The following is a 26,256-nucleotide window of genomic DNA, read 5'->3' as shown; positions in this document are numbered from 1 at the left end:
AGGTGAAACAAAAACAGCTGCATGATCGCAAGGTGATACACCTGCCTTCCCTGAAGCCAGGAGACAAGGTGCGTCTCAGAGACATTACTACAGGGACCTGGAGACATCAAGGTCAGGTGAAGGAGGAAGTAGCGTCACGTTCATACAGGATCCAGATGGAGGGTGGAGTGTCCCTGAGGAGAAATCGAGTAGACCTTCAGCTACATCCAGAAGGAAAAGATACAGAACCTCAGGAGACAGGGCAGCAGGACATGGAGAAATCTTCAGAGTCAGCAAACAGAGGGGCAGAAGACGCTGTACGTGGCCCGACACAGGAATCTGTGTCACCTGCTGCTGAGAGACTTTTTAAAACCATGGCATCACCAGAGGGTGAAAGACCGCTGAGACCAATGAAATGTTCAGCCACCTAAGAGACTAATTGAGAGTTGTTAAGGACTAAAATGTGGCAAGGTATTCCTCTACGATGTAATGAAAAAAAAAGTGTAGAGAGAAGCTGAATGCTTATTTGTTCCAGGTGGAGGAGTCATTTTGTCAGTAAAGTTAAGATGTTCGTTGCTTCCTAATAGATAATTATTATTTTTCTATAGGGAGAAAGATGTTATGTTATGAGATAGTTCAGGAAGAACTCAATTACCCAGAAGGCTAGACGACAATGGAGGGAAACTGTATGGAGGATACAGGAGAGGTGGCTAGTGCTAAATAAAGATCTGAAAAGGAGTTTTCACGCCTCGTTTGCTTATTATAAGATTAAGCAAGACAACACAGTCCTGTAGTCCAAAGATCAACACTTTTTGGAGAAAATATGTTTGAATTTCTAAAGCAAATGTAAAATATAAGCAAATGATAAACGGTGACCCTCAAAAGCTCTTGATGTTGATGAAATGGGGCAAAATTAAATATAAGAACTTTATTGAAAGACACCAAGCAATATTCTGAGTCAAAGAATGTATTTAGATAACAACTAAGGAAATATACAGACGAACTCCACATTAATACAAACAGACGTGGCTTCACATATAAGAACTGTTTTGTTGTTTGTCAGTCCGATGTTGGTTTTATGCAGTTTCACATTCTTTACAAAACAAAGATAATATGGTGTTTTATTAACAAATTACAATTATAAAGAAATCATTTAAACAAGAATTTATTAACGAAACTGCTGATGTCTTTCCAAAACGTACTCAGTGGATTTGCAGTCTTGTGACGTCATCGGCAGTCGAAGGACCCCGAGGTGATCCGGCTGCACCCGAGTAGATCCTGTACCGACACCGGACGTCGAGAACCCCCCAGCCGCAACTCGTCTCCCATCGTTCATGTTTATGAGCCGTTCAAAAGAATTGGTTCGTTCGCGAACCTCTACGTCTGACTGCCACAATGAGCGGACTGTCCCTTTAAGCTCCTGAAACCAGCTCGCGCATTTCCGGTGGACGGAGACAAAAACAGACGAGCAGCTGAAAAAAGGACAGCAGCGCTGAGACAACCTGTCCTACGAGAGCTGCTCCTTTACTGTCCGGTTCTGAGGTATCCGAACGGAGCGGAGGTGAGGAGGACACCCGACCATGGTGAAGATTAGCTTCCAGCCCGTGGTGGGACAGAAAGTGGAGAAGGAGACCGATGGAGACAAGACCGAGATCCTGATTCCTCATCCGGCGGTGAGTCTGTGCCCCAGTTCAAACGATGATTAATCAGATAATGGACAGGTCGGTGTCCCTGAGGGGTGACGTGAGCAAAAGCAGCACTTGAGCTCCCAGTTTATTTATTTGTTTGTTTGTTTGTTTATCGCCATTTGCCTTTGTGGGAACAACATCTCTGCTGTTTATTTGCGGTTTAACACAAATGGTGAGAAACTGCCAAACGCGCCATCCCTGGTCTGCTAAGCTGGGGGATTACTGAACTAGGAGCTGTTGGGGTGATGCATGGCGGTTATACACCATTCTGCCTGGGACGCAGATAGAGCTGTGCTTCTGCTGCTCTGGATGACAAGATGGCCGGTGGTTTGCTGCTCATGCAGGATTATTTCTCCAGCTCCATGCAGAGTGGAGGAGTCCTGAACTTTGCAGCAGCAGCATCATCGTTGCATCACCTCTGATAGGTGCTGCACGGCTGAGCTCTGCTGAAGATGGAGTCTGCTGATAAGGAGGAGGTAGCTGCATTTGGGCGTCCTTATGGTGTGTCACACTGCCAGCTGGTGCGAAAGAGCCTCTGTCCTCTTCAGAGGGATGAAAGAACGAACAACTTGAAGAACAGTGTTGTGTTCTCACCCGCTGTCCCCACGTGCTTTCACGAAGAACAGTTGGAGCACACACTTTAGCTCCATGGAAGACCCAGCCCCAATGACGCTGAGTCAGAGACTCTGATTTCTGACCTTTTCATGCATTCCTGCATCAAAGGGATCTCAGCACAGCTGTCATGTCTCCAGCTAACCCTAACCTCACCTGCCTCCATCTCTAGGAGCTGGGCTGCCTCTCTGTTACTCATTACAGTTGTAAACGGAGGCCCTCGCTGACTACCGGTGTGTAGTGCCACTCGGCCCACACATGCTGGGGCGCGTGGCACCAGCAGATGGGCTGTGAGACTGGAGGCGGGCTGGCGAGTTCCTCTCCGCCGTCCTGGTCAGGTTTGTTGTCAGCAGGCTGGCCAACATCCCTCCGTCTCCCAGGGCTCTGCAGACGTAAGATCTCCTGCTGATAATCCTGCGCTGCCTTTTAAAAACATGACTTTCTATTTCTGGTGTGAGATTATTTTCTCTTGGTTGTAGAGATGGTTTTTAATACGAGGGGGGTTTGTATTCTCCAGGATGAGGATGAGCTGGTCCTGCCCTTGCAGCCCAAGAAGTCTCCCCTGAATGGCCTCTGCTGCCTGATATTTGGCCTGGTGGTCTCCATGGCTTGTCTGGTTCTGGCCTCCATTTACATCTACCGCTACTACATACCTCATGTAAGGTCTCGGCAATCTCCTGCTTTCTTTAGCTCGAATGGTGCGTTAGACCTGTGTGTGTGTGTGTGTGTGCGCAGATCCCAGAGGAGAACCGGTTTCAGTGCACAGTTCTTTATGAAGACTCCGAGTACGCACCTCTCCGTGGGCTCCAGGAGCTGGAGGAAAGCGTTGGCATCTACCTGTCTGATAACTATGAGAAGATCAGCGTTCCTGTGCCTCACTTTGGAGGCAGCGACCCTGCAGATATAATCCACGACTTCCACAGGGTGAGGGCACACACGCCCGTGCTTTAGACAGAGGAACTGTGAGGTATCAAGTGAAATGTGGTAAAGTTTCATCAGAATATGTAGGTTTTCTTTGATAGTTCAACTCTTCGTCTTCAGTGGCTGACCAGACAGAAGCAGTGGCTCAAAGCAACACATTTTCTGCAGAGAGACTCCATAATCTTCCTTTTCTTTACTTTCATCTCCTCCTCTAGGGGCTGACCGCCTACCATGACATCGCTTTGGACAAATGCTACGTTATTGAGCTCAACACCACCATCGTGATGCCTCCACGTAACCTTTGGGAACTTCTGATTAATGTGAAGGTAAAATAGCTGAAGCCTTAAGAATTGCTTTCATGAGAAAGCTTTGTTTCAGACTCCCTCTACAGCGGTGCAGATGAATCGCAGGATTTCCTGGAGGTCTGATAGGGAGGAGATTAGTGTCCCCAGTGGCGGTTCTACGTGGAATTACTCCCCGGGCGAGGCCCCCTTTGAGCCACTCCCCCCCCCGCCACCCCACCTGCACACACACACGCATGTTTTCTACAAACAGGCATGTTTTACTAGAACAACTATTGAACATTCATTTTTCTAAGTTGCACATATTTACATTAATTACTATGAAGTTTTCAGAATGTAAAGCACTATACATTATATACTGTATCAAAATATATAGAATCAAATATACAAAAACAAACAATAACTAAATATTAAGAATATATGAACATAATAGATTATAAATATTCTAAATAGCAAAAATGTTTCACACACAACAAACTAAAGATAATCACTACAGCATTGCACTTAGAACAGAAAACACAAACTAAAATTAAAACCTAACCTTGATGCAACGTCATCAATAATGTTATCACATGAAATCTGCTCCCCTACTGAGTGACTGATACTAATCAGAGCCAGGTTAGTGAGCCGCCCCTGAAACATAGGTGACCTCAGGCATGACTTGATCAAGTTTTGAAAAGCTCCTCTCAGCTTGAGCCTCAGTGACTGGCAGAGCAGTCCAAAAGTTGGGGTAGATCTCCAATAGATCTTTATCATGATCCATAATATTTTAGATTTGCCTCTGAAATTGTAATTTAAACTGACATAAAAAAAACTGTAGACTACCAAAAATGCCAACTTTTACAGAACAAATCATGTAAAAAATAATCAGTGCAGCCATCTGCAATAAATAAACAGGATAGTTAGTGGTGACTGGGGAGTTTTCTTCTGCTTGTAGAGTTGTTTTATTTATTATTATGTGAACATGATCAACATGTGTTTGTTGTTGTTCAGGCAGGCCACAGGCTGCAGCGAGCATTTAACAAATCCTAGTTTGAATCAGTAAAACACGATTCAAGGATTTTTTTCGAACCATTTGAATATTCGTTTTAATATTTCAGCCCTATTAGCTCTGTTAGCAATTAGCTGACCGAATTTAACCGTTAAAATCCCAGTTAACTGGTTCAAAAAATTGAAAACATGCATCATGAGAGCTACATACCTTTATCTTTCTCCTCTTTTTTCTTTTTTTTCCTGAATGGGGCACCTGGTGGTTTTAGCCTTTTTATGTTCATCTCTTCTGTTTGGCTCCTGACTCCGTAAGTTTCCTTTAGTCAGGACTAAACTATTGACCTTGATGGGGGGTGACCACAAAATCGTTTTGTTTTTCCGTTTTTTATTCGGCCATTTCACACAATTCAGAGAAACCTGAAAGAATGATAGGCCTGTGTTTATGATATTATCAATGAAATGTGCGTTAAATGGAAGAACATCAAGATGTGATTGACTTTAGCCACGTTAATACAGTTGATTCAGCCCCTACCCGCTCATTTCATTTGGGAAAGACGCAGAGGTGAATTCCCCCACCGCACCCCTCCCCTTCCTCTTCTTCATACACACACATGGTGCACCTGAACCCTCTCAGTCAGCAGGAGCGCCTGCAGCTGCAGGGGGCGCCAACTTGCTGTTTCCAATCCAGACACTGTCATATGACAGATAATAGAAAACCTCGGTGCGGCGCAGATTTCTTTCTTTTTTATTTTTTTACTCAGCGCTTGTGCGCCCCTTTTGTGTCATGAAAAACTGCCTCCCCGGGCAACTGCCCTGTCTGCCCGTGCCTAAAACCGCTAAGGAGTGTCCCTACTGGGCCATGGTAGAAGAACCAACCCAAAACCTTCAGATTTGGGTTTCAGTGTCTATCTAGGCCAGGGGGCTGTTCCAGAAAGCGAGCTAATCCCAAAACCAGGCTTTCTTTTGAAAATCCCAGTTTAACTGCCCCAAAATTAGTTTACGAACGTGGCTAGCCTGAATCCCTTCCCGTTCATCATGGATAATTTAGTTTATTTATTTAACCAGATGAGTCGATTGAGAACCCATTCTCATTTACGACGACGATCTGGCCAAGAGGCAGCAGCAATAGACGCACAGTTAGATTTACATCAAAGAAAAACAGATAGGATAAAAAAATACAAAATAAAACAGTTAGACATTAAGACTGTTCTCATATATAATATGTACAAGAAATCAAAACAGACTTAAAACAGTTTTTAAGAACTCAGAAGCACGTTCATCAGAAACTATTGATTGCAATGAATTATTGAGGGTCGATAATGGAATGTAGGTAGTGAGCTTTAGGGACTTTTGCAGCTCATTCCAGACGTTGGAAGCAGCAAACTGGAATGAGGAGCGGCCAAAGGAGGTGCGAGCTTTGGGAATAACCATAGAGATTAAGTTACTGGAACGTAAATGGTACTGGTTGTTGGAAGTGATGAGTAATGAGCGAAGATTTGACGGTTCTACCGATCATTGTTTTGTATATGAACTGATACCAATGGAACGACCTGCAGGAATGGAGTGATGGCCAGTTAACGAGTGAGTACAGATCACAATGATGAGTAGTGAAAGGGGCACCAGTGATGAAACGGATCGCTGAGTGATAAATGACATCGAATTTATGAAGAAGTTTTTTGGAAGCAGTTCTATAAATGATGTCATCGTAATCTAAGATGGAAGAATTGTCGTTTCGACCAAGGTTTGCTTTGCAGAATGAGAAAAGAATGACTTGTTGCTATAGAAACCCAATTCTTGACTTGACTTTAGAAAGTAATGAATTAATGTGAATAGTAAATGAAAGTGTACTGCCAAGCCAGATACCCAGATACTTATAAGAACTGGCAAGATGTAGTTCTGTACCATCCCGGAAAACAACACTAGGGTGGAAAGTTACGGTTGAAGATCATGAACTTTGTTTTTCTTGTGATTAAATGAAGATGAAGGCTGGAGAAGGCACGTTGAAGACTATTAAAATTGTGCTGTAAGGAGGACAAAGCTGTATTCAAGGAACAGCTGCATGAATATAAAACATTGTCATCTGCATATACATGTTTATAAGGACTGTCAACAGCATGAAACCTAACCCTAACCCATGTAAAATTATAGAGTTTGAATAACACTGGGCCCAGTATCGACCCTTGAGCTACGCCTATAGATGGAGGTAGAGGAGCAGATTGGTAACCCTCTGTTCTCTCTGTTTGCGTACGGTCTAAGGCAGGGGTGTCAAACTCACACGGGGCCGAAATGAAACTCTGGGACGGAGTCGAGGGCCAAACTTAATATTTTTGAAAAAGTGACGGCAAATTTGCACATTTTCTTTATCAACATATATGCAATTTTGAACCTTTAAATTTGGAAACAAACATATTTCTGCATTAACACTGAATGTGGAATAACCAAATGACACACGAGCAAGTCCGTTTTAAATAAAAGGCATCAGTGGTATTCATTACTTGTGGTATAATCAGTATTTTTAAAATCTATTCAGGATTTATGTTTTCTTGTTGTTTATTCATTTTTCTTATTTTTTATTCTCCTTTTTTCTCCTGTAATACGTGTCATCGCTGCTGTGACGTCTAGCTTTCCCCACTGAGGAACAATAAAGGGATTTTCTATTCTATTCATCTATCTGCAGCCTTTCCACTTCCTGTTTACTGTAGGTTAAATCTTTTCTCACGGGCCAACAACAAAATAAAAATATCATTTTATCTTAAATGAAAATGCAACATCTCACCTGTTAACTTTCATGTTTTGGAGCAGAAAAAGAGCAGAAAACCAACATATTTAAAGCTCAGTTTGCTCCACTGGTTTACTGTGATGCTCACCTGTTCCAGCCAGATACCTGCATCATGGGAGAGGGTGCTCGCTGCAGAACTACAAAGGCGGAGCTGCACCATAAGGTGGAGCTGCACCAGAGTCAACCCCGCCCATTCACGCAAACTCAGCCTAGCCCACTGACTTCCGTTTTTGTTTTCAACTTTATCGCAAACTGACCTGACCCACATGAATTACGGCTCTTACTAGTTTACAGTCGTTAATGCTATGTTCTGTGCTCCAATTAAACAAGATAAATATAACTTGCTACATGACAAAGTCTGAATATATCCCGAAATAAAAAGGTTTCTCATAGCGAATATCTGTCCACAGCCGCTCTAACAAAAGTCCTGGACAACAGCATATACCCCTCCCTGTGGGTTCTGGTAGTCCAGTGGCAAGATCGTCTGACTTACGTTTTGCTTTCCCCTCAGCTGATGCTGGTTCGATTCTCTGTGGGGTCGGCAACAATCTATTCAGCCAGCTGAAACATTTAATTTGTTCATATTTTAGTTGTAATGTTCATTTTCAGCAAAATATTTATGTCTCTACAAGTTCTTTGAATTTGGTCGTTCCTAAACAGCATTTTAGTTGAAACTCTGCTCACAGATGGACTCACACTGGCTAAATAAACGAATGAATAAATAAAAAAAACACATTAGTAATTATATGTTAAACGGCATACCAATAAATTGTTGTAAACATAGTACTGGCAAGTGTAGCTAGAAATGAGGAAAAGAGATTATAGAATATTTCCACTGCTGGGAGGCGAACCTGCGCAAAACTGCATGTCAACCTGACACCATCACCACTACACCACCACATCTGATAAAAAATAGTTGGCGTTACATTTTGTTATGTTATTTGGTGTGTCTTTGTAGATGGGATGTATGATTTTTCTGGCGGTGTCTCAGTAGAAGTCATTTCAGAAATAATTTGTCAGAAAATTCACAGAATATCCAGATTTGAGAACCAAGACCAGACCTGCTTTGGGGGAGGAGACCAAATTGAAGCTGAGATGGGAAGAAAATGCATGAATGAGGCCAAAAATGGCTTTGGCGTGTTCCTTATGAGGAAATGACAGTATAACATGATTAAAAGTTCCAAAAGTTAGATTTTTAATTATATGGAACCTTTACAAAAACTGTTCAATTAACTTCTCAACTCCCTCCTCAATCTTGCATTTTTTAGCTATAACACCCTCTTTGGTTCCAGAATGCTATAAAGTCTGACAACTGGAAGGAATTGGACTGACTCCGATAGGATGGGCGGGGCTGATTCTGGAATGGGCGGGGCTGACTCTGGTGCAGCTCCACCTTCTGGTGCAGCTCCGCCTTTGTGGTTCTGCAGCGAGCACCACTTGCATCATGGGGCTGATCTGAGCTGAGGAGGAGACTCCTGTTGTTTTGTTCATCTTCATCATAATAATGACAACATTAGATGACAACAGGTGCTCACATAGGTTTGTGCTGCTGAGCATGTCTGAGCAGCTTGACCACGTTGTTGTGTGTCGGGGAGGAAACACGACAGCAGCCACAGAGTCGTGCTGGTTTGAGCGTGTCGCTGCTCGCTGGAGTTATATCAGCTCTGTCTGGAAGTTAGTTTGAAAACTTTCTCTTTCAGTCGTGAACACATTACTGAGCAGCTAGAATCTCCGTTTCTGGCCTTCAACGTCAGAAAATAGCTGAGTGAACTCGGCGCTGAGTGAGAGGAGTGTAGTTTGTCCGAGACAGCGGAGCTGCAGAGACCCACCTACTTCCAAGTGGTGCTCGCTGCAGAACCACAAAGGTGGAGCTGCACCAGAAGGTGGAGCTGCACCAGGGTCAGCCCCGCCCATTCCAGAGTCAGCCCCGTCCATTCCATCAGAGTCAGTACAATTCCTTCCAGTTGTCAGACTCGATAGCATTCTGGAACCAAAGAGGGTTTTATAGCTAAAAAATACAAGATTGAGGACGGAGGTGAGAAGTTAACTGAACAGTTTTTGTAAAGGTTCCATATAATTAAAAATCTAACTTTTGGAACTTTTTATCATGTTATATTGTCATTTCCTCATAAGAAACACGCCAAAGCCATTTTTGGCCTCATTCATGCATTTTCCTCCCATCTCAGCTTCAATTTGGTCTCCTCCCCTGAAGTGGGTCTGGTCTTGGTTCTCAAATCTGGATATTCTGTGAATTTTCTGACAAATTATTTCTGAAATGACTTCTACTGAGACACCGCCAATAAACCATACATCCCATCTCCAAAGACACACTGGATAGGACAATTACATGTAACGCCACTTACTTCATATCAGATGTGGTGGGGTAGAGGCTATGGAGGCAGGTTTGCATGCAGTTTTGCGCAGGTTCGACTCCCAGTGGCAGAAATCTTAGGTAGATTACAACCCCTTTTCTTAATTTCTAGCTACACTTGCCAGTACTGTTTACAACAATTTACTGGTATACCGTTTACAATATAATGACTAATGTGTTTATTTATTTATTCGTTTATTTAGCCATTGTGAGTCCATTTGTGAGCAGAGTTTCAACTAAAATGCTGTTTAGGAACGACCAAATTCAAAGAACTTTTAGAGACATAAATATTTTGCTGAAAATAAACATTACAACTAAAATATAAACGAATTCAATGTTTCAGCTGGCTAAATAGATTGATGCCGACCTCACCGAGAATCGAACCAGCATCTGCTGAGGGGGAAGCAAAATTTGCTTCAGATGATCTTACCACTGGACTACCAGAGCACATATGACAATTACCCATGCTGTTGCACCACATTATTGTTAGAGCGGCTGTGGGCAGATATCTGCTAAAAGAAATCGTTTCATTTCAAGATGTATTCAGGCTTTGTCATGTAGCAAGTTATATTTATCTTGTTTAATTGGAGCATAGAGCATAGCATTAACATTTGTAAAGTAGTAACAGCCATAATTCATGTGGGTCAGGTTAGTTTGCGATGAAGTTGGAAAACAAAAACGGAAGTCAGTGGGCTAGGCTGAGTTTGCGTGAATGGGCGGGGCTGACCCTGGTGCAGCTCCGCCTTATGGTGCAGCTCCGCCTTTGTGGTTCTGCAGCGAGCACCCTCTCCCTACTTCTGACTGCCTCGGCGCTGAAAAAACACAAAGGAGGGGGCGGTTCAGCTCCGCGCTGACGCCGCAAAGCATCATGGGAGTTGTAGTCTTTGCGGTAAAATCGGCCAGCGGGCCAGTTTTAATATATTTTTGATATTTATCTCGCGGGCCACATAAAAATGCGCCGCGGGCCGCATCTGGCCCGCGGGCCTTGACTCTGACATATGTGGTCTAAGGTATAACTTCTGAACCATGCCACGGATGCCTGAGAAAGTCCTTTATGGCCCGTGGAGCATTTTTATGTGGCCCGCGAGATAAATATAAAAAATATATTAAAACTGACCCGCTGGCTGATTTTACCACAAAAGACTGCAACTCCCACGATGCTTTGTGGCGTTAGCGCGGAGCCGAAGCGCCCCCTCCTTTGTGTTTTTTTCCAGCGTCTGCAGCTCCGCTGTCTCGGACAAACTAAACACTCCTCTCTCTCAGCGCCGAGTTTACTCAGCTACTGACCGACGTTGAAGCCCAGAAACGGAGATTTTAACCGCTCAGTAATGTGTTCAGGTGTGCAGGTATCTGGCTGGAACAGGTGAGCATCACAGTAAACCAGTGGAGCAAACTGAGCTTTAAATATGTTGGTTTGATGCTCTTTTTCTGCTCCAAAACATGAAAGTTAACAGGTGAGATGTTGCATTTTCATTTAAGTTAAAATGATATTTTTATTCTGTTGTTGGCCCGTGAGAAAAGATTTAACCTACAGTAAACAGGAAGTGGAAAGGCTGCAGATAGATGAATAGAATAGAAAATCCCTTTATTGTTCCTCAGTGGGGAAAGCTAGACGTCACAGCAGCGATGACACGTATTACAGGAGAAAAAAGGAGAATAAAAAATAAGAAAAATGAATAAACAAGAAAACATAAATCCTGAATAGATTTTAAAAATGCTGATATGTTGATTAAAGAGCAAGTAACGTCTAAATTAACTTTTTTTTGCTGATGAACTGTATAAATGAGTGTCTAATAGTGTTTTAAATGTGTGTATTCATTATTTTAGCATTTTGGTGCATTTTCTTAAAAAATTAAAAATTCTGCCTAAATACCACAGTATAGCTCCACCTTCAGCTTAAAACATAGAATTTGACTCATTTTGAATAAATTTTAGCCAATGGCTAAAGAGTAAGATACTACGTAATCCAGTAGAGTACTACGTAGCAGCTCTGTGTCAACGTTATAAAAGCATCGAGCGTCTCGGCCACGCCTTGTGGCGAGTTGGGAGTTGGATTTGCATGAGAGTGTAGGAGGCTAGCCGTAGTTCAGCATTAGCATATAGCATTAGCATACCCTAGTCTTTAGCATAGCTTTTAGTGTTATACATACTTATTTAGTGTTAGCTTGGCTGTTGGATATTGTAGTTTAGTTACTGTTTGGCTGTTAGTGTAATTAGGAAAGTAGTTCGGGTTTAGTGCTCCATATCGTGTTAGCATGGTGAGATGGTGTAGTGTAGTATGGTTGCGGAGCTCTGTCGGGTTGCACTCCTTTCCGCTGGACTTAGAAATTAGGCGCCAGTGGTTGCGTGTCTGGAAAACATTCAGCTCCCGCCTGGTGCTGTAGTTTGCAACCAGCATTTTACCCGCGATTCTGCACGTCTCCGTTCCAAGAGGGAGGCTGTGCCCACCGTGGCTCTTCCGCGATTTAGATGCAGCCCACCGACTCTGCTCCCCCACCATGACGGGCTACAGTCTGAGGTGAGTAAGCTAAATAAAAGTTTTAACATCTTCTAAAGACAATTTCCTACCTAAATGCAAAGTTTGAGAGACGTGGTTCACTCCATTTAGCTAATATCAGCCTGCACTGCCTTCGGACTGATTTGTCAAGTTCACAAAATGTGGAACGGGATGTAAGGTTAGAATCAGCGGCGAATCGGAACATATCTCGAAGCCCTGGCCGACAAAACGGTCCACATGACTGTCAGGCTCAGAGAAAATTCGGGTTGTTTTTGTGTCAGTCGGTAATTCAGCAACAGTGACTCTAAACTGACGCAGCACTAGTTGACAGACAGCGTTACAGCGTGAAATCTAGCACAGCGTGACCCGGTTCCGTGAGGAATTCTGTTCAAGAGGTCGCATTTCAGGGTCTCCACATCATATGTGACTGACTTTTACTTTATAATAACATCACACACTAGGAATGTTATAAAGCGCCTATATGGGACAGTTTCTTTTGTATTTTATCTGACTTTATAAACATCAATGTGCTTCTATTTTTTTTCAGGCTAAATCTACCCAAGACACTGGCTGTCAGACTGATTTAGTAATCTGCAAGAATGCACTTGTCCAGGCTGACGTGGTGTTACCCGTAGCAAAGGTGAATTATTTTTAATAATCTTCTATGTAAACATTTTATTACCTTCTAGTTTTAATTTGTTTTACAGATTGTTACAAGTGATTTTATGCTCTTTTAAACATTTATAAATGTGCTGCTTCTTTGTTTTTATAGAGCTCACAGCCTCAGTGTCTTGTGACACAGGGACCATGACAGAAATTCATCTTCCAGAAGGTCCCAGAGCATCCACACCTCCTGAAAAGACCACGGTGTGAGGTGTCTGCTGTTGATTCCAGCTTCCACCTCAGTGACAGTGCAAGCTCAGTGAACTGTTCAAGGTAAAAAAAAATTAAAACATTTCTGAATTTTTAAGATATTAACAATTAAATAAGTATGTGATTACATCATGAAGGAGGCTACTGATTCTGGCCCTGTGACACTTGGTGGTCACCACCAGGTGGTGACGTGTGAGCTGATTCACCTGGTAAATAACTTTTAAATTAAATATTTTGTTTTTGCTATCAAAAGTAAATTAACTAGTAACCTGCATTACTGCAGGACACTCAGCAAAATATGGACTCTACACCATGAGGCAGGCACACGTTAATAACTCTATAAGAGCACATAAGGTAAGCAACACCACATATTATTGTACACTGTCCTGGATTTGTTTTCTTTCTGCATCTCATCATTAGCCTGGCTGATCACCTGATAACTCCTGTCATCTGGTTATGACAGCATGAGGATGTCCTCACACACCTGTAACCTATCAGCTCATCTGGCAGAATAGAGAGAGAAGAGACAACACCACATCTCCTGTTCCTGGAAAGCCTTCAGCCATCCTTCGATGACTGAGAACCTCCATCAGCTCTGTCTCCTGTCTGCCTACAATTATTATAATAAATATTGTGTTTGACAAGTTTTTTGTGCTGCCAAATATCTCATTTTGATTCCAGTTTTGATATTTTAATGGATATTTATAAATTACATTAATTGAATTATCACATTGTCGCATGTTTAACTAGCTCTATTGTGATGAACTAAACTAGCACCTCACTGTTAAAAGCTCGTTTTAATTTCAAGCATGTTTAAGTATTTATGGACATGAACAAAAACAGGAAATATATAAATTGAGATTTATTTAATTAATATAACAAATAAGGGGGAAAGAGTCATTGAAAGGCACATTCTTCTGGAAGTTCCTGATCCCGACGACATCAGCAGGAGACCAGCTGCAGACACCAGAGGATCACCTGCAACCAAGAGCAGCTAGTATCAGTAAATAAATAATGAAATCAGGGCAGTTTTAATGGGCTGAACACATTACAGAATAATTTTCTCATGGTATATTTTCATAACTTTATGCAGCAGACTAGCTTGAGCCCAGATCTCCTGGAGAGCTGCTATCCAGCACGTTTCAGTGGATTTTCCTGCTTTAACAGGTTAGATAAGCTGTTAAGCAGCTCAGCTGTTTGTTGCTGATTAAAACCAGGTGTGTTGATGCAGATAAATCTCTAAAACATGCTGAATACTAGCTTTTTAGGGCCATGGAGACAAACCCTGCAGCTAATCCAATGCTATGGCTAACGGCTACTTACGTTCAGAGATGGGTCTGTTGGGTCGGTTCCAGTAATTTCAGGCAACTCACAAACTCAAAACAATAAGGCTCATGTCCGCTTGTCTCCTCCAAATAGACTTGGTCCCTTTCTTCTCGAGTGTCTGGGTAAGGAGGGGGAGAAACGTCCTCCACTTCTAATGACTGCTCAGAGTGAAGGGAGCTAGCTTCGTCTAGTTAGCCGTCTCTTCGTCACTGCCACGGCTCCGCCCTCTCGGTCCTCCAGGCAACGCCTACTAATGTTGCAGTTTTCAAAATTGATACGTGGGTGGGGTAAGACTCTGAGGCACACTTGACATGCACTTTAAGAAAATGTGCAAATTTGCCGTCACTTTTTAAAAAAATATTAAGTTTGGCCCTCGACTCCGTCTCAAATTTTCATTTCGGCCCCGTGTGAGTTTGTTTGACACCCCTGGCCTACAGAGTCAAAGGCTTTAGTCAAGTCAACAACCAGCCACACAATATTCCTTATTTTCAAAGGCACATGTGATGTCATTTAGCACTTAAAGTGTTGCAGAGACGCATCCATGGCCTGTTCTGAAGCCGGACTGTATGGGGTAATAATGCTGCTCGATTCCAGATGGTGAGCTAGGACTAACTTTTCAATGACTCTAGAGAGGAAAGGCAGGATAGAGATGGGCTAGGACAGCTTAGGTCTGAACGATCTCCCCCTTAACAGATGCTAATTTGCAGTCCTGCAGAAATGCACCAGCTACAATCTGGAGTCATTGTTGGCAGACAGCACCATCTAGTGGCTAATATATATGCGCAAAACAACTCCCTGCCAGAACAACGGAGGACGTAGCGCTATTCTGAGGTATCCTGCCACCATTACAGTCACGTTTCCAGTCCACGATGGCGTGCCTACTGTTGTGTTTAGGTTGTTTTAGCGTGTTTCAGAGACTTTAGAACACGGTCTCCATGTGATCGGCACCTCAGGCAATTTTCGTCTGATCTGAAACGTTTCGGGAACCAAAACCTGCCAAAGTGTGTCTCTGAGCTTGTTGTTTCTTTCAGAAAGGAACTTGCCTGCCTCAGACCTACGTCATTCATGAAGAGATGGTGGTGACTGGTAAAGTACACAACATGCGTCAGCTGGGGCCTTTCATCTACCGCCTATGCAAAGGAAAGGACACGTACCGCCTGACCCGCCGGCTCACCCGCAGGCGTGAGTTTGTGACCATGAGAGGAGGAATGAAACCTCTGAGTCAGCGGTCGGCGCTAATCCTCCCGTTCTCTTCACAGGCATCAACAAACGAGAGGCAAAGGCCTGCCACCACATTCGCCACTTTGAGAACACGTTTGTGGTGGAGACGGTGATCTGCGACGAGGCCTAAACGCCTCCATGTCTTGCTCCCACCTGAAGACACATGTCCACACGCCTCCCCAGCCACTGTAGCACCCTGTTGTGGATCTGATCACATCTCAGTTGCACTTTAATCGTGATTTGCTGTGGAGATGATTTGTTTCCTGATTGTTTGTTATTCTGTCTCATAGGTAGTATTTACCCTAAAGTGCTAATGCAGAACTAAGTTGTTGGATCTATCGCAGCATTTTCCATGTAGCAGCCTCTCGCTCCTCCTCTCTGGGGATTTGTGCTTTATGATGGTAACCGTCTCCACGTTGTCACGGTGACTCTGCTCTGTTATTTCCTGCAGATCTGATGATCAAGTTGTGTTTCACTAACACTCATCCCTGAATAAACTTCCAGCGAGGCAAACTTTATCCCTGATTTTGACTGAACGCTCTGCTCTTTTCTGTTGGGACTGCCGTAGCCTCCTACCTGCTGATGACTTGTGGCTTGCTTCATTTCTTCTTCTTTCTGTGGAATGTTATGAAATCACCAACCTAGAGTGTCATTCATCTCTGAGCCACATAGAAACCCATTTCTGTTATTCTCATCCACCTATATGCACCAGTTTAACTTTGCATGTGTTCATCTTCTTAAAATGTTTTGTAAAGCCGCGTTAAAGCCTTAGTCCAGGGTCTGAACCTGGACTAAAGTCCACACGAAGGGAGCACATTATCTGACGTTTTAGCTGAGCTAAAATAATTTTGATCTGCATATTTTGTCTGCCAGCCCACCTGTCTGTGACATGAATAAAAATGACTAAGCGGACGGGCTGTTGGGGATTTATTTCTCGCACTAAAAGTCACATGGAGCATATCGTCCTTGTTGCTTCTCTGGGGCCACCTGGTGGCCTGGAGACCCCAAACAAATGCCTGCCCTGGCTGACTGAACACAGCTGCTGTGAACACGCGTGGTAAAAGTTGAGTTTTAGTAACAAAGCTGCTGTTGGAGAAGCTCCACCTTCTCATCTGTTGGGTTTTTACATTTAAGAACAAAATAGTCAGGTTCTAAAAGGAGTCTAACATGAATGAAGCACAACATATTCCACCAAGTCCGTATTCATCCAATGAGATCAAAAGCTGTGTAAGAAAAACCAACGCCACCCTGCTGTTACTCAAAACTGTAGTTCTGGTGTGGAGCTGCTGCTGTGTTTGGGTCGTGGTTCTGGTTTATGCCACAGTTTGGTCCAAACCTCAGCTGTCAGACAGATGGACTCACTCTGGTCTACATGGTCCAGTCAGCCCTCCACCACCGTGTGGTTTCACCAGACAAGGTGCTGTGCAATATGAGTAAACGTCTCTGGTCTGGTCTGTCAAATAAACTAAGAACGTTGTTCTAGAGCAGTGGTTCCCAACCTTTTTCCCGAGGGACCCCGTTTTTTACCAGTCAAATTTTTGACGACCCCCCCTCCCATTCTCTCTTCCAGTACAAACATTATTAAGAAATGATAAAATTGTTCAAGCACATTTTAATATGCTTTGATTCAATAGATAACAGTAATAGTAGGCTCCAGTACAGAACAAAGTCATTAACCAAACCAAACAGAGCATAATGTGCTTGACAGCTTGTATTACTTTTCTGAACACATTGTTTCTTATAAACACTGATAAATCAATCATTCCTTTCAATAAACGTTTGACACATAAAAAATACACTGAGCAAAATGTACTTAAATGTGTATATTACTGTTTATACTAGATAATTTACTGTAAAGGCTGTGATTAATCAACCAGTCCTGGTTCACCCAGACCCTAACTTCACTTTCACCTTGATTCTCCCAGTTTCTGTTGCTGACATCTGTTACAGCAGTCTGGAGCAGCAGTGGCTCAGGGAGAAGGGTGGTGGCCTGCTGAATGAAAGGTTGGTAGTTCAATCGCAGCTTCCCCACCACATGATGAAAAGTCTTTGGTGTCATCTGTACCTAACAAAGCCCCTATTCATATTGGGGTTGTAAATGTGTGTGTGTTGAAGATGGATGGGTGCATGGGTAGATGGATAGATGGATGGAGGAAGCAATGGGTGGATGAATGGATGGATGTATGGATGTATGGTGGGTGGGTGGATGAATGGATGGATGTATGGCGGGTGGGTGGATGAATGGATGGATGGATGGATGTATGGTGGGTGGGTGGATGAATGGATGGATGGATGTATGTATGGTGAGTGGGTGGATGAATGGATGGATGGATGGATGTATGTATGTATGGTGGGTGGGTGGATGAATTGATGGATGTATGGTGGATGAATGGATGGATGGATGGATGGATGGATGGATGGATGGTGGGTGGGTGGATGAATGGATGGATGGATGGATGGATGGTGGGTGGGTGGATGGATGGATGAATGGATGGATGGATGGTGGGTGGGTGGATGAATGGATGGATGGATGGATGGTGGGTGGGTGGGTGGATGAATGGATGGATGGATGGATGGATGGATAGGTGAGTGGATGGATGAAAGGATGGATGGATGGATGGATGGTGTGTGGGTGGATGAATGGATGGATGGATGGATGGTGGGTGGGTGGATGGATGGATGAATGGATGGATGGATGGTGGGTGGGTGGATGAATGGATGGATGGTGGGTGGGTGGATGACTGGATGAATGGATGGATGGATAGGTGGGTGGATGAATGGATGGATGGATGGATGGATGGATAGGTGGGTGGATGAATGGATGGATGAATGGATGGATGGATGGGGGGTGGGTGGATGAATGGATGGATGGATGAATGGTGGGTGGGTGGATGAATGGATGGATGGATAGGTGGGTGGATGGATGAAGGGGTGAATGAATGAATGGATTGATATATGATGCATGGATGGATAGGTGGGTGGATGAATGGATGGATGGATGTATGGTGGGTGGGTGGATGAATGGATGGATGGATAGGTGAGTGGGTGGATAGATTGATGGATAGTTTGATGGATGAATGGATGAATGGATGGATGGATAGGTGGGTGGATGAATGGATGGATGGATGGATGGTGGGTGGGTGGATGAATGGATGAATGGATTGATGGTGGGTGGGTGGATGAATGGATGGATGGATAGGTGGGTGGATGGATGAAGGGGTGAATGAATGAATGGATTGATATATGATGCATGGATGGATAGGTGGGTGGGTGGATAGATTGATGGATAGTTTGATGGATGAATGGATGAATGGATGGATGGATAGGTGGGTGGGTGGATGAATGGATGGATGGATGGATGGATGGTGGGTGGGTGGATGAATGGATGAATGGATTGATGGTGGGTGGGTGGATGAATGGATGGATGGATAGGTGGGTGAATGGATGAAGGGGTGAATGAATGAATGGATTGATATATGATGCATGGATGGATAGGTGGGTGGGTGGATAGATTGATGGATAGTTTGATGGATGAATGGATAGATGGGTGGGTGGGTGGATAGATTGATGGATAGTTTGATGGATGAATGGATGGATGGGTGGGCTGATGAGTGTATGGGTGGGTGGGTGGATGGGTGGATGGATGGATATATTTAAAGAATCAATCAGTGCATTAATGGGGGAATGGATTGCTGGCTGGCTGGATGGATGGATGAGTCGGTTGATGTTTGGCGGGTAGGTAGATGGGTGGATGGATGGACAGGTGGATGAATGAATAGATTGATAGATGATGGATGGAGTGATGGATGGGTGGGTGGGTGGATAGATTGGTGGATGGATGGATGTGTTAATGGATGGAAAGATGTATGGAAGGATATATGGATGGATTGATGGATACGTGTATGGACGGGTAGGTGGATTGATGGATTGATTGATGGATGGATGGATGGATGGGTGGATGTTTGGTGGTTGGATGGATGGGTGGCGGAAGCAATGGGTGGATGTGTTAATGGATGGAAAGATGTATGGAAGGATATATGGATGGATTGATGGATACGTGTATGGACGGGTAGGTGGATTGATGGATTGATTGATGGATGGATGGATGGATGGGTGGATGTTTGGTGGTTGGATGGATGGGTGGCGGAAGCAATGGGTGGATGGGTGAATGGATGGATGTATGGTGGGTGGATGTATGTATGTATGTATGGATGTATGGATGGATGTTTGGTGGTTGGATGGATGGGTGGATGCATAGATGGATGTATGGATGAATGGATTGATAGATGATACTATGGATGGATGGATGGATGAATGAATGAATGAATGAATGAACACATGAATGAATGAATGAATGAATGGATTGTTAGATGATTGATGGATGGATGGATGGGTGGATGGATAGATGGATATATAAATGAATGGATTGATAGATTATATTATGGATGGTTGAATGAATGAATGAATGAATGGATTGTTAGGTGATGGACAGATGGGTGGACATATGGGTGGATGGATAGATGGATAGATGAAGGATGTATCGGTGGGTGGATGGATGAATGGACAGATGGGTAGATGGATGGATGGATGGATGGGTGGGCTGATGAGTGTATGGGTGGGTGGGTGGATGGATGGATATATTTAAAGAATCAATCAGTGCATTAATGGGGGAATGGATTGCTGGCTGGCTGGATGGATGAATAGATTGATAGATGTGACTCCAGGGTGTTGGTTCCTTCTTTAAACAATCTGTTGTGTGTCTTTCAACTTTATTAAGTGGAAATTAACAAAATAAAGGAATGTTTTTAGAGGCCTTTTACTGGGAGAGCCTGCTGAAATCTGTACTGGTCTGGTAACCCCACTAGCTAAAGCCCTTACCAAGCAGAAAGATCTGATTACATGACAAGAGTGATGCTCCGTTACGCTGCTCATACACTTTCTTTTTGACATGCACACTCAGGGATCTGACTCAGTTTAAATGAGGAGTGGGTTTTGGATCACCACTATGCTCAGCTGCAGCTTGAGAGATGGGCAGGGCTGCACCAACCAGTCGCTAGAAAAGGACAAGATCCTCCAGCATTCCACGCTCCTGAAATCCATCAAGTCCTCTGATGTGGACCAAGATGATTTCTTCACCAACTTACAGTTTCATTCTTCTTCTCTTTCTCTGTGCGGTCGATTCAGGTGAGTTTTAATTTCAGGTAAAGAAAAAACAGCGGATTCAGCAGCACATTTGGTTGTAGCTCATTTTGATGACAGGGTGAGTCTAAAGAACGATGCTGGAACTGTGAAATCCATGTTTGTTTTGGTTGTTTGGAAGGACGGATTTTGAGTAAAATCAAGGATTGTGTACGTGACCACCAACTGCAGAAAAACCAGGATTATCTTCTGACCCTGACTGCCAGTGATCACCAGCTGCTCCCACAGGTGAAAGAATCTTGGATCTATCAGCCGCTGGATCACTTCAATCGACAGGACATCAACACCTTCCCTCAGGTAGCAGGTTAACTCTAACAGGAAGTCACAAGGTAGACTTGATGAGCTGATTTTATTTGACATTTTTAGTCATCAGACATCTCAAATCTCAGTTTTCAGCTTTGTTTCAATCCAGCACCATTTCATGAATGAAGCACCATGGTGATCTAGTGTTGTTTTTCAGAGGTTCTTTGTGAATGAGGCCTACTGGCAGTGCCCTGATGGTCCAGTGTTTCTATTCATTGGTGGAGAAGGGCCCATCCATGAGTTGGATGTTCTTATAGGTAAGACGTCACCTGCATGATCATCTTTAGGTCACATTCTTACACCCCAGATTTTTACCAAAGGTGTTTCATTCAGAAGGGAACTTGAACTGACTATAGAACGACCCTGAACGCGTGTCGTGAACACATGTAGGCCTTGTTTGCCTAAATCTAGTGAGTGGAAGTTTAAAAAACAGGGATCATGAAAAAAATGTTGGTAGAATTCAAAAGCGGACTTCCTGTTCTTGTAAAAGTCAGGTTAGAGCTGAAATCTGATTGGCTCGTTTACGTTGGTCACTTTTAAGTAGAAAGATTCAGCTGTTGTTGAAAATCCTTTCATTAACCTTTATTGTGAGGCGGGTGCACACCATCCTCCTATTCCTAGTGGAATAACTGCGTAAAAGAGGCGTTAACGATAACGTAAAGGTCTATAAAGTAGTGTTTGAATCACCTGCTGTTAAGAATCATCTAAGTCAGGTGTCCCAACGTTGGAGTTGACTGCTTCTTGTTGACTTCACTTTAGTGGTAAACATGTCTGCAGGTCATCATGCTGACATGGCTAAAGAGCACAGGGCTCTGCTGCTGGCTGTGGAACACCGTTTCTATGGCAACAGCATCAACCAAGATGGCCTAAAAGCAGAGAACCTGGCAGTCCTGAGCAGCCAGCAGGCGTTAGTGTTTGCACTCCATCAGTGTGTGTGTGTGTGTGTGTGTATTTCTCCCCTCTTTTCCTCTGTCTAATTGCATATTTATCAGTGTATCTTTCTGATGGTTAGTTATGTTGTTTATTTGTTGTCTTTGGGTTTGTAGTTTCATGTTTGCTGTGTCCCGTGTGTATTGTGTTTATTTATGGGGCATCATACTACGGACATGCAGCATTGGTATAATCTGTTAATGAGAGCCAGAGTGTGTGTTTCTGCATGTTCTTCCTAAGAAAATCCCCGCTTTCCAGTTGCTATGTGCAAATCTGATGGTATGTCCTTGCACATGTTCTAGGTGTGTAAACACCGTGTTCTCCTTGTCTCAGGCTTGCTGACTTGGCGGTTTTTCACCAATACATCAGTCAGAGCTTCAACCTGAGCTGCAGGAACACCTGGATCAGCTTCGGAGGCTCGTATTCTGGAGCTCTGTCGGCCTGGTTTAGAGGAAAGGTGCGGCACCATGATCCCCAGTGGAAGCCTCAAGTCTGTCGATGTTTTCTAATAACACACATATTGTCATCAGCCCTCTTTTAGAACACAGACGTAGAGGACTGAATCCTTTTTAGGACAGATTGTTCTGGGAAGCGCTGACTTTAAAATTGCACCTGACTGTGAGACACCAGGGTTAGAGTGAAACAACCTGACCGGATAGCACAGATGGAACACGGTGCATGTATTAGTAGCTTGATGGCGACTCTTTGTTCCTGCCTCCATCTTCAGTTTCCCAATCTGGTCTATGGCGCTGTGGCCTCTTCAGCTCCAGTCCAGGCAAAGCTGGACTTCTCTGGATACAACAAAGTGAGCAACACTTCCTGCAACTGCTTTCCTTCCCTCTGAGTAAACCCTCTTTATGAACCTTCAAAGCCCACCAGACCATCAGCTGTACAGCGCGTCAGCACAGGGCCTCTCTAGGAATCAGTTACCCTCATAACCTGGAATATCGGTCAAACCAGGAGACTGGTGCCGAGGAACAGTGGTAGGCCTCTATGCAAGAAGCAGCTTTCTAAAAGACGATTCATTCATTTTGAGTAACATGAAATGTGTTTTTCTTCTTTGGAAAACAAAGACATTTCCCACAAATAGGGCAGCAGTAGCTCAGGTGGTAGAGCGGGTTGCCTCATGATCGGAGGGTCATGGGTTCGATTCCAGCTCCCGCCAGGGGTATCCTGCTGTTGTGTCCTTGGGCAAGACACTTCACCCAACTTGCCTGTGTTAGTGGTGGTCAGAGGGGCCGACGGCGCCAAATGGCAGCCTCGCCTCTGTCAGACCTCCCCAGGGCGGCTGTGGCTACAAGTAGCTTACCATCACTAGCAGTGTGTGAATGTGAGAGTGTGTGAAAGCGTCTTTGGGTGTCTAGAAAAGCGCTATATAAGTTCAATGCATTATTATTATTATTATTATTAATAAATAATCCCAAATGTTTGAGTCATATTCTTTGTCATGATTTGAGTTTCCCTCTCGCTGCTGCAGGCTGTCGGCTTGAGTCTGATGAACGAGGCTGTTGGTGGCTCGGAGAAAGTAAAGGAAGCATTACATTTCTTAGACTTCTTCACCTGTTGCTGTTTTTTAACCTCTCTGCCTCCTCTTCCTGTAGTGTTTTGCTAAAGTCCGGGAGGCGTTTGCTCGTGTTGAAACAGCGCTGATGGGAGGGAATTCAAGCCAGGTTGCTGTGGACTTTGGTTGCTGTCAGACTCCCAAGAATCTCGATGATCAGGTGATGGTAGCTCAAGGTTTCATGTTCTTAAAAACCTTAATGCAGTCAAGCTGCCACTTGACCGACTCCCAGTGCTTCACACAGACGTGTAGAGCAGTCAGGAGTTTGAATACTCCTTTTTTTTAAATGTATTTATTTTGAACAATGTTAAATAATATTAATTTCACAAGGAAAAAATGAAAGAAAACAACAAATGTAGTAAGTAAATGAATAAAAAATAAATACAATAGCCTTACCATAGAAGACTTCCCAACTTATATCAAAGTAACACAAACTAAAACACTTCAAAAAGAAATATCTATTCACCTATCCCTACATTCATTTACACACACTTAAAAATATCAGAGTACAACAAGACAAAAGTATCAACATCAGAGTAAAACAACATTAATTATAATGCGATGCAATAGCTGCACTAATCATTCTTCCCCTTGTCTGTCTGGAGAAAATCTGTCCTTTGCATCATTTTTTAATTGCAATATATTTATACTTTGTTAGATTTTTTCTTAAATACGGTTCCATAAAGTAACTCCACAGATTGAAATACACATACTTTTAAGTTTTGTTCAAGCATAATGATTCATATTTAATACCCCCTCCACCCCCTCTTTCTGCAAACAGCCTTTGAATGTTATCAGGCAGTTGTTTCATTGACTCATACATGAATAATGCTGGCCTACATTCTATCGAGTCTTTAAACTTTAAGATTTGTAATTTTATAAACAAGCTACTGGTATGTGTCAGGCTCCTCACCTTGGCTCAGCAGTGAGGAGGGGAAGGGAAACGAAGACGTGGCGACGTTCCAGAAAGTAAAAGGAACGGGCTTGCTGTTAGGAGGCTGCAGAGGGTGTCGAGGAGCACGGGAGCGCTGGAATCGTCCGGCGAGAGCGACGAGCCGTGGCGATGAAACGGGTTGAGCTGTGGTCGTCTGACTTGAACTGGATCGGCGGTAAGGACCAAAGATCCACTGGGCGTGGTGGGCATGGAAGCTCTAGGTGTGCAACACTTTTACTTTTGCTGTAAAAGTTAAAGCTAGAGCAACTCAAAGACACGCTACCTTAGGGACATAGTGTCTGGCTCCAGTGACAGAAGAAGATGTGCTCTAAGCGTACAGTTGGCTTGTGTCCATCCACTCCAGCATAGCTGCAGCCGCCACCCCTCACCTGGACACTCTTACTCCTCTTTCCTCTAAATCACAAGCTGCGTTCCTTGTGAAGGAAGAGGATGTCTGCAACATCTTTAGGAGACAGAACGTACGGAAGGCACCAGGCCCAGATGGAGTAACTCCTTCCTGCCTCAGGACACGTGCTGTCCAACTAGCACCTGTCTTCACAACGATATTCAACAGATCGCTGGAGCTGTGTGAGGTTCCACCATGCTTCAAAAGCTCCACTATCATCCCAGTACCGAAGAAATCCTCCCCTACCGAATTGAATGACTACAGACCCGTGGCTTTGACATCAGTAGTCATGAAGTCCTTTGAGCGCTTGGTGCTGTCCCATCTTAAAAGCACCACAGGCCACCAGCTGGATCCCCTGCAGTTTGCCTATAGGGCAAACAGGTCAGTGGATGATGCAATTAACATGGGGCTGCACTTCATCCTGGAACATCTTGATCAACCAAGGACCTACGCAAGGATATTGTTTGTGGATTTTAGCTCTGCTTTTAACACCGTTATACCACAAATCCTCACCTCAAAGCTCTCTCAGCTCACTGTTTCCCCTGCTATGTGTCAGTGGATTTCCAGCTTCCTGACAAATAGGAGCCAGCATGTGCGGTTGAACAACGTTACGTCTGGCACAAGGTTGATCAGCACCGGTACACCACAGGGGTGTGTCCTTTCTCCACTGCTCTTTTCATTGTACACCAATGACTGCACCTCTAATGACTCAGCTGTAAAAATCCTGAAATTTGCAGATGACACCACTGTCATTGGGCTCATCCAGGATGGTGATGAGTCTGCTTATCAGTGTAACGTTATGAAGTTCATAATTTTCAGCTCCACACAGCTGCCCCTGTACACAGTTACACCCGTGTAGAAAACGCCAAGGTCGGGTGTTCCTCAGACTGTTTACATTCCAGGAGAAGAGCCAGAAGGAGAAGAAGAACGGTTTTCAATAATCAAAGTACTTAATTTGTGATTAAAGCAAATCGAAACAGATGTTGATCAATAATAATCAAGTGAATGATCTGTGGAATAAAGATGTCATGATTTATGTGTTTAATGAAAACAGGACTACTGCACAGACAGACTGACCCTCATCTCCATAGAAACGCATGACACATTGTTCCAACCAGTCAGAGCTTTCGGCTGCCGCAAGAGAATCTGGCTTGTTGACTTAAAGTGTCCAATCCCGTTTACTGAAACTTAAAACAAATCAGAGATATAAAAACAAGGCAACGCCATTTTATGGGCAGTTCCATTTTGACTTCAGTTCTGTTCAGTTGGAAGTCCTACGGGGTTCCACCGTCATCAAAAGAGAAGTACAGCCTGGCCAGATGTGCTTTCTTCTTTAACTGAGAACTGTGAAGCTACTGGAGATT

At 43.7% G+C, this 26,256-nt stretch overlaps 2 protein-coding genes and 2 long non-coding RNA genes across 11 annotated transcripts in view; 3 read left to right on the top strand and 1 right to left on the bottom strand.

Annotated features, from left to right (window-relative positions):
* The first annotated feature begins 1,408 nt into the window (after positions 1-1,408).
* On the top strand, positions 1,409-16,471 carry itm2ca (integral membrane protein 2Ca). The gene is made up of 6 exons (XM_015942521.3): positions 1,409-1,652; positions 2,797-2,937; positions 3,015-3,203; positions 3,416-3,526; positions 15,370-15,520; positions 15,598-16,471. The coding sequence occupies exons 1-6, from the start codon at positions 1,560-1,562 to the stop codon at positions 15,687-15,689; spliced, it is 777 nt and encodes a 258-aa protein (XP_015798007.3). The 5' UTR covers positions 1,409-1,559; the 3' UTR covers positions 15,690-16,471.
* LOC139062563 (uncharacterized) lies at positions 3,533-13,659 on the top strand. Of its 6 annotated transcripts, none has more exons than XR_011516117.1 (5): positions 10,521-12,779; positions 12,912-13,075; positions 13,150-13,221; positions 13,296-13,366; positions 13,476-13,659. It is a non-coding gene; the product is annotated as an uncharacterized lncRNA (long non-coding RNA). The 6 variants fall into 6 exon arrangements; XR_011516116.1 differs by having other exon boundaries at positions 13,433-13,659; XR_011516114.1 differs by having other exon boundaries at positions 10,529-12,779; positions 12,912-13,366.
* LOC139062564 (uncharacterized) lies at positions 13,864-14,615 on the bottom strand. The gene is made up of 2 exons (XR_011516118.1): positions 14,336-14,615; positions 13,864-13,990 (listed from the first exon to the last, which is right to left on the bottom strand). It is a non-coding gene; the product is annotated as an uncharacterized lncRNA (long non-coding RNA).
* A 176-nt stretch (positions 16,472-16,647) lies between the features above and the next one.
* The window catches only part of prss16 (serine protease 16), a 32,842-nt gene continuing 23,233 nt past the window's right edge, over positions 16,648-26,256 (top strand). For 2 of the 3 annotated variants that reach the window (XM_054743455.2, XM_070543782.1), the window contains exons 1-9: positions 16,648-17,563; positions 20,520-20,743; positions 20,880-21,055; positions 21,219-21,318; positions 21,839-21,968; positions 22,325-22,448; positions 22,719-22,796; positions 23,469-23,516; positions 23,593-23,712. In XM_054743455.2, coding sequence (XP_054599430.1) covers positions 20,671-20,743; positions 20,880-21,055; positions 21,219-21,318; positions 21,839-21,968; positions 22,325-22,448; positions 22,719-22,796; positions 23,469-23,516; positions 23,593-23,712 — 849 coding nt within the window. In that variant the 5' untranslated portion in view covers positions 16,648-17,563; positions 20,520-20,670. The remainder of the gene's footprint in view (positions 17,564-20,519; positions 20,744-20,879; positions 21,056-21,218; positions 21,319-21,838; positions 21,969-22,324; positions 22,449-22,718; positions 22,797-23,468; positions 23,517-23,592; positions 23,713-26,256) is intronic. The other variant, XM_070543783.1, reaches the window with a different exon arrangement.

This window comes from Nothobranchius furzeri, chromosome 13 (assembly GCF_043380555.1).
Source record: "Nothobranchius furzeri strain GRZ-AD chromosome 13, NfurGRZ-RIMD1, whole genome shotgun sequence".
NCBI classification, from domain to species: domain Eukaryota; kingdom Metazoa; phylum Chordata; class Actinopteri; order Cyprinodontiformes; family Nothobranchiidae; genus Nothobranchius; species Nothobranchius furzeri.
Note: the sequence above shows the minus strand (reverse complement) of the source record. Positions and strands in the feature narration are given on the sequence as shown.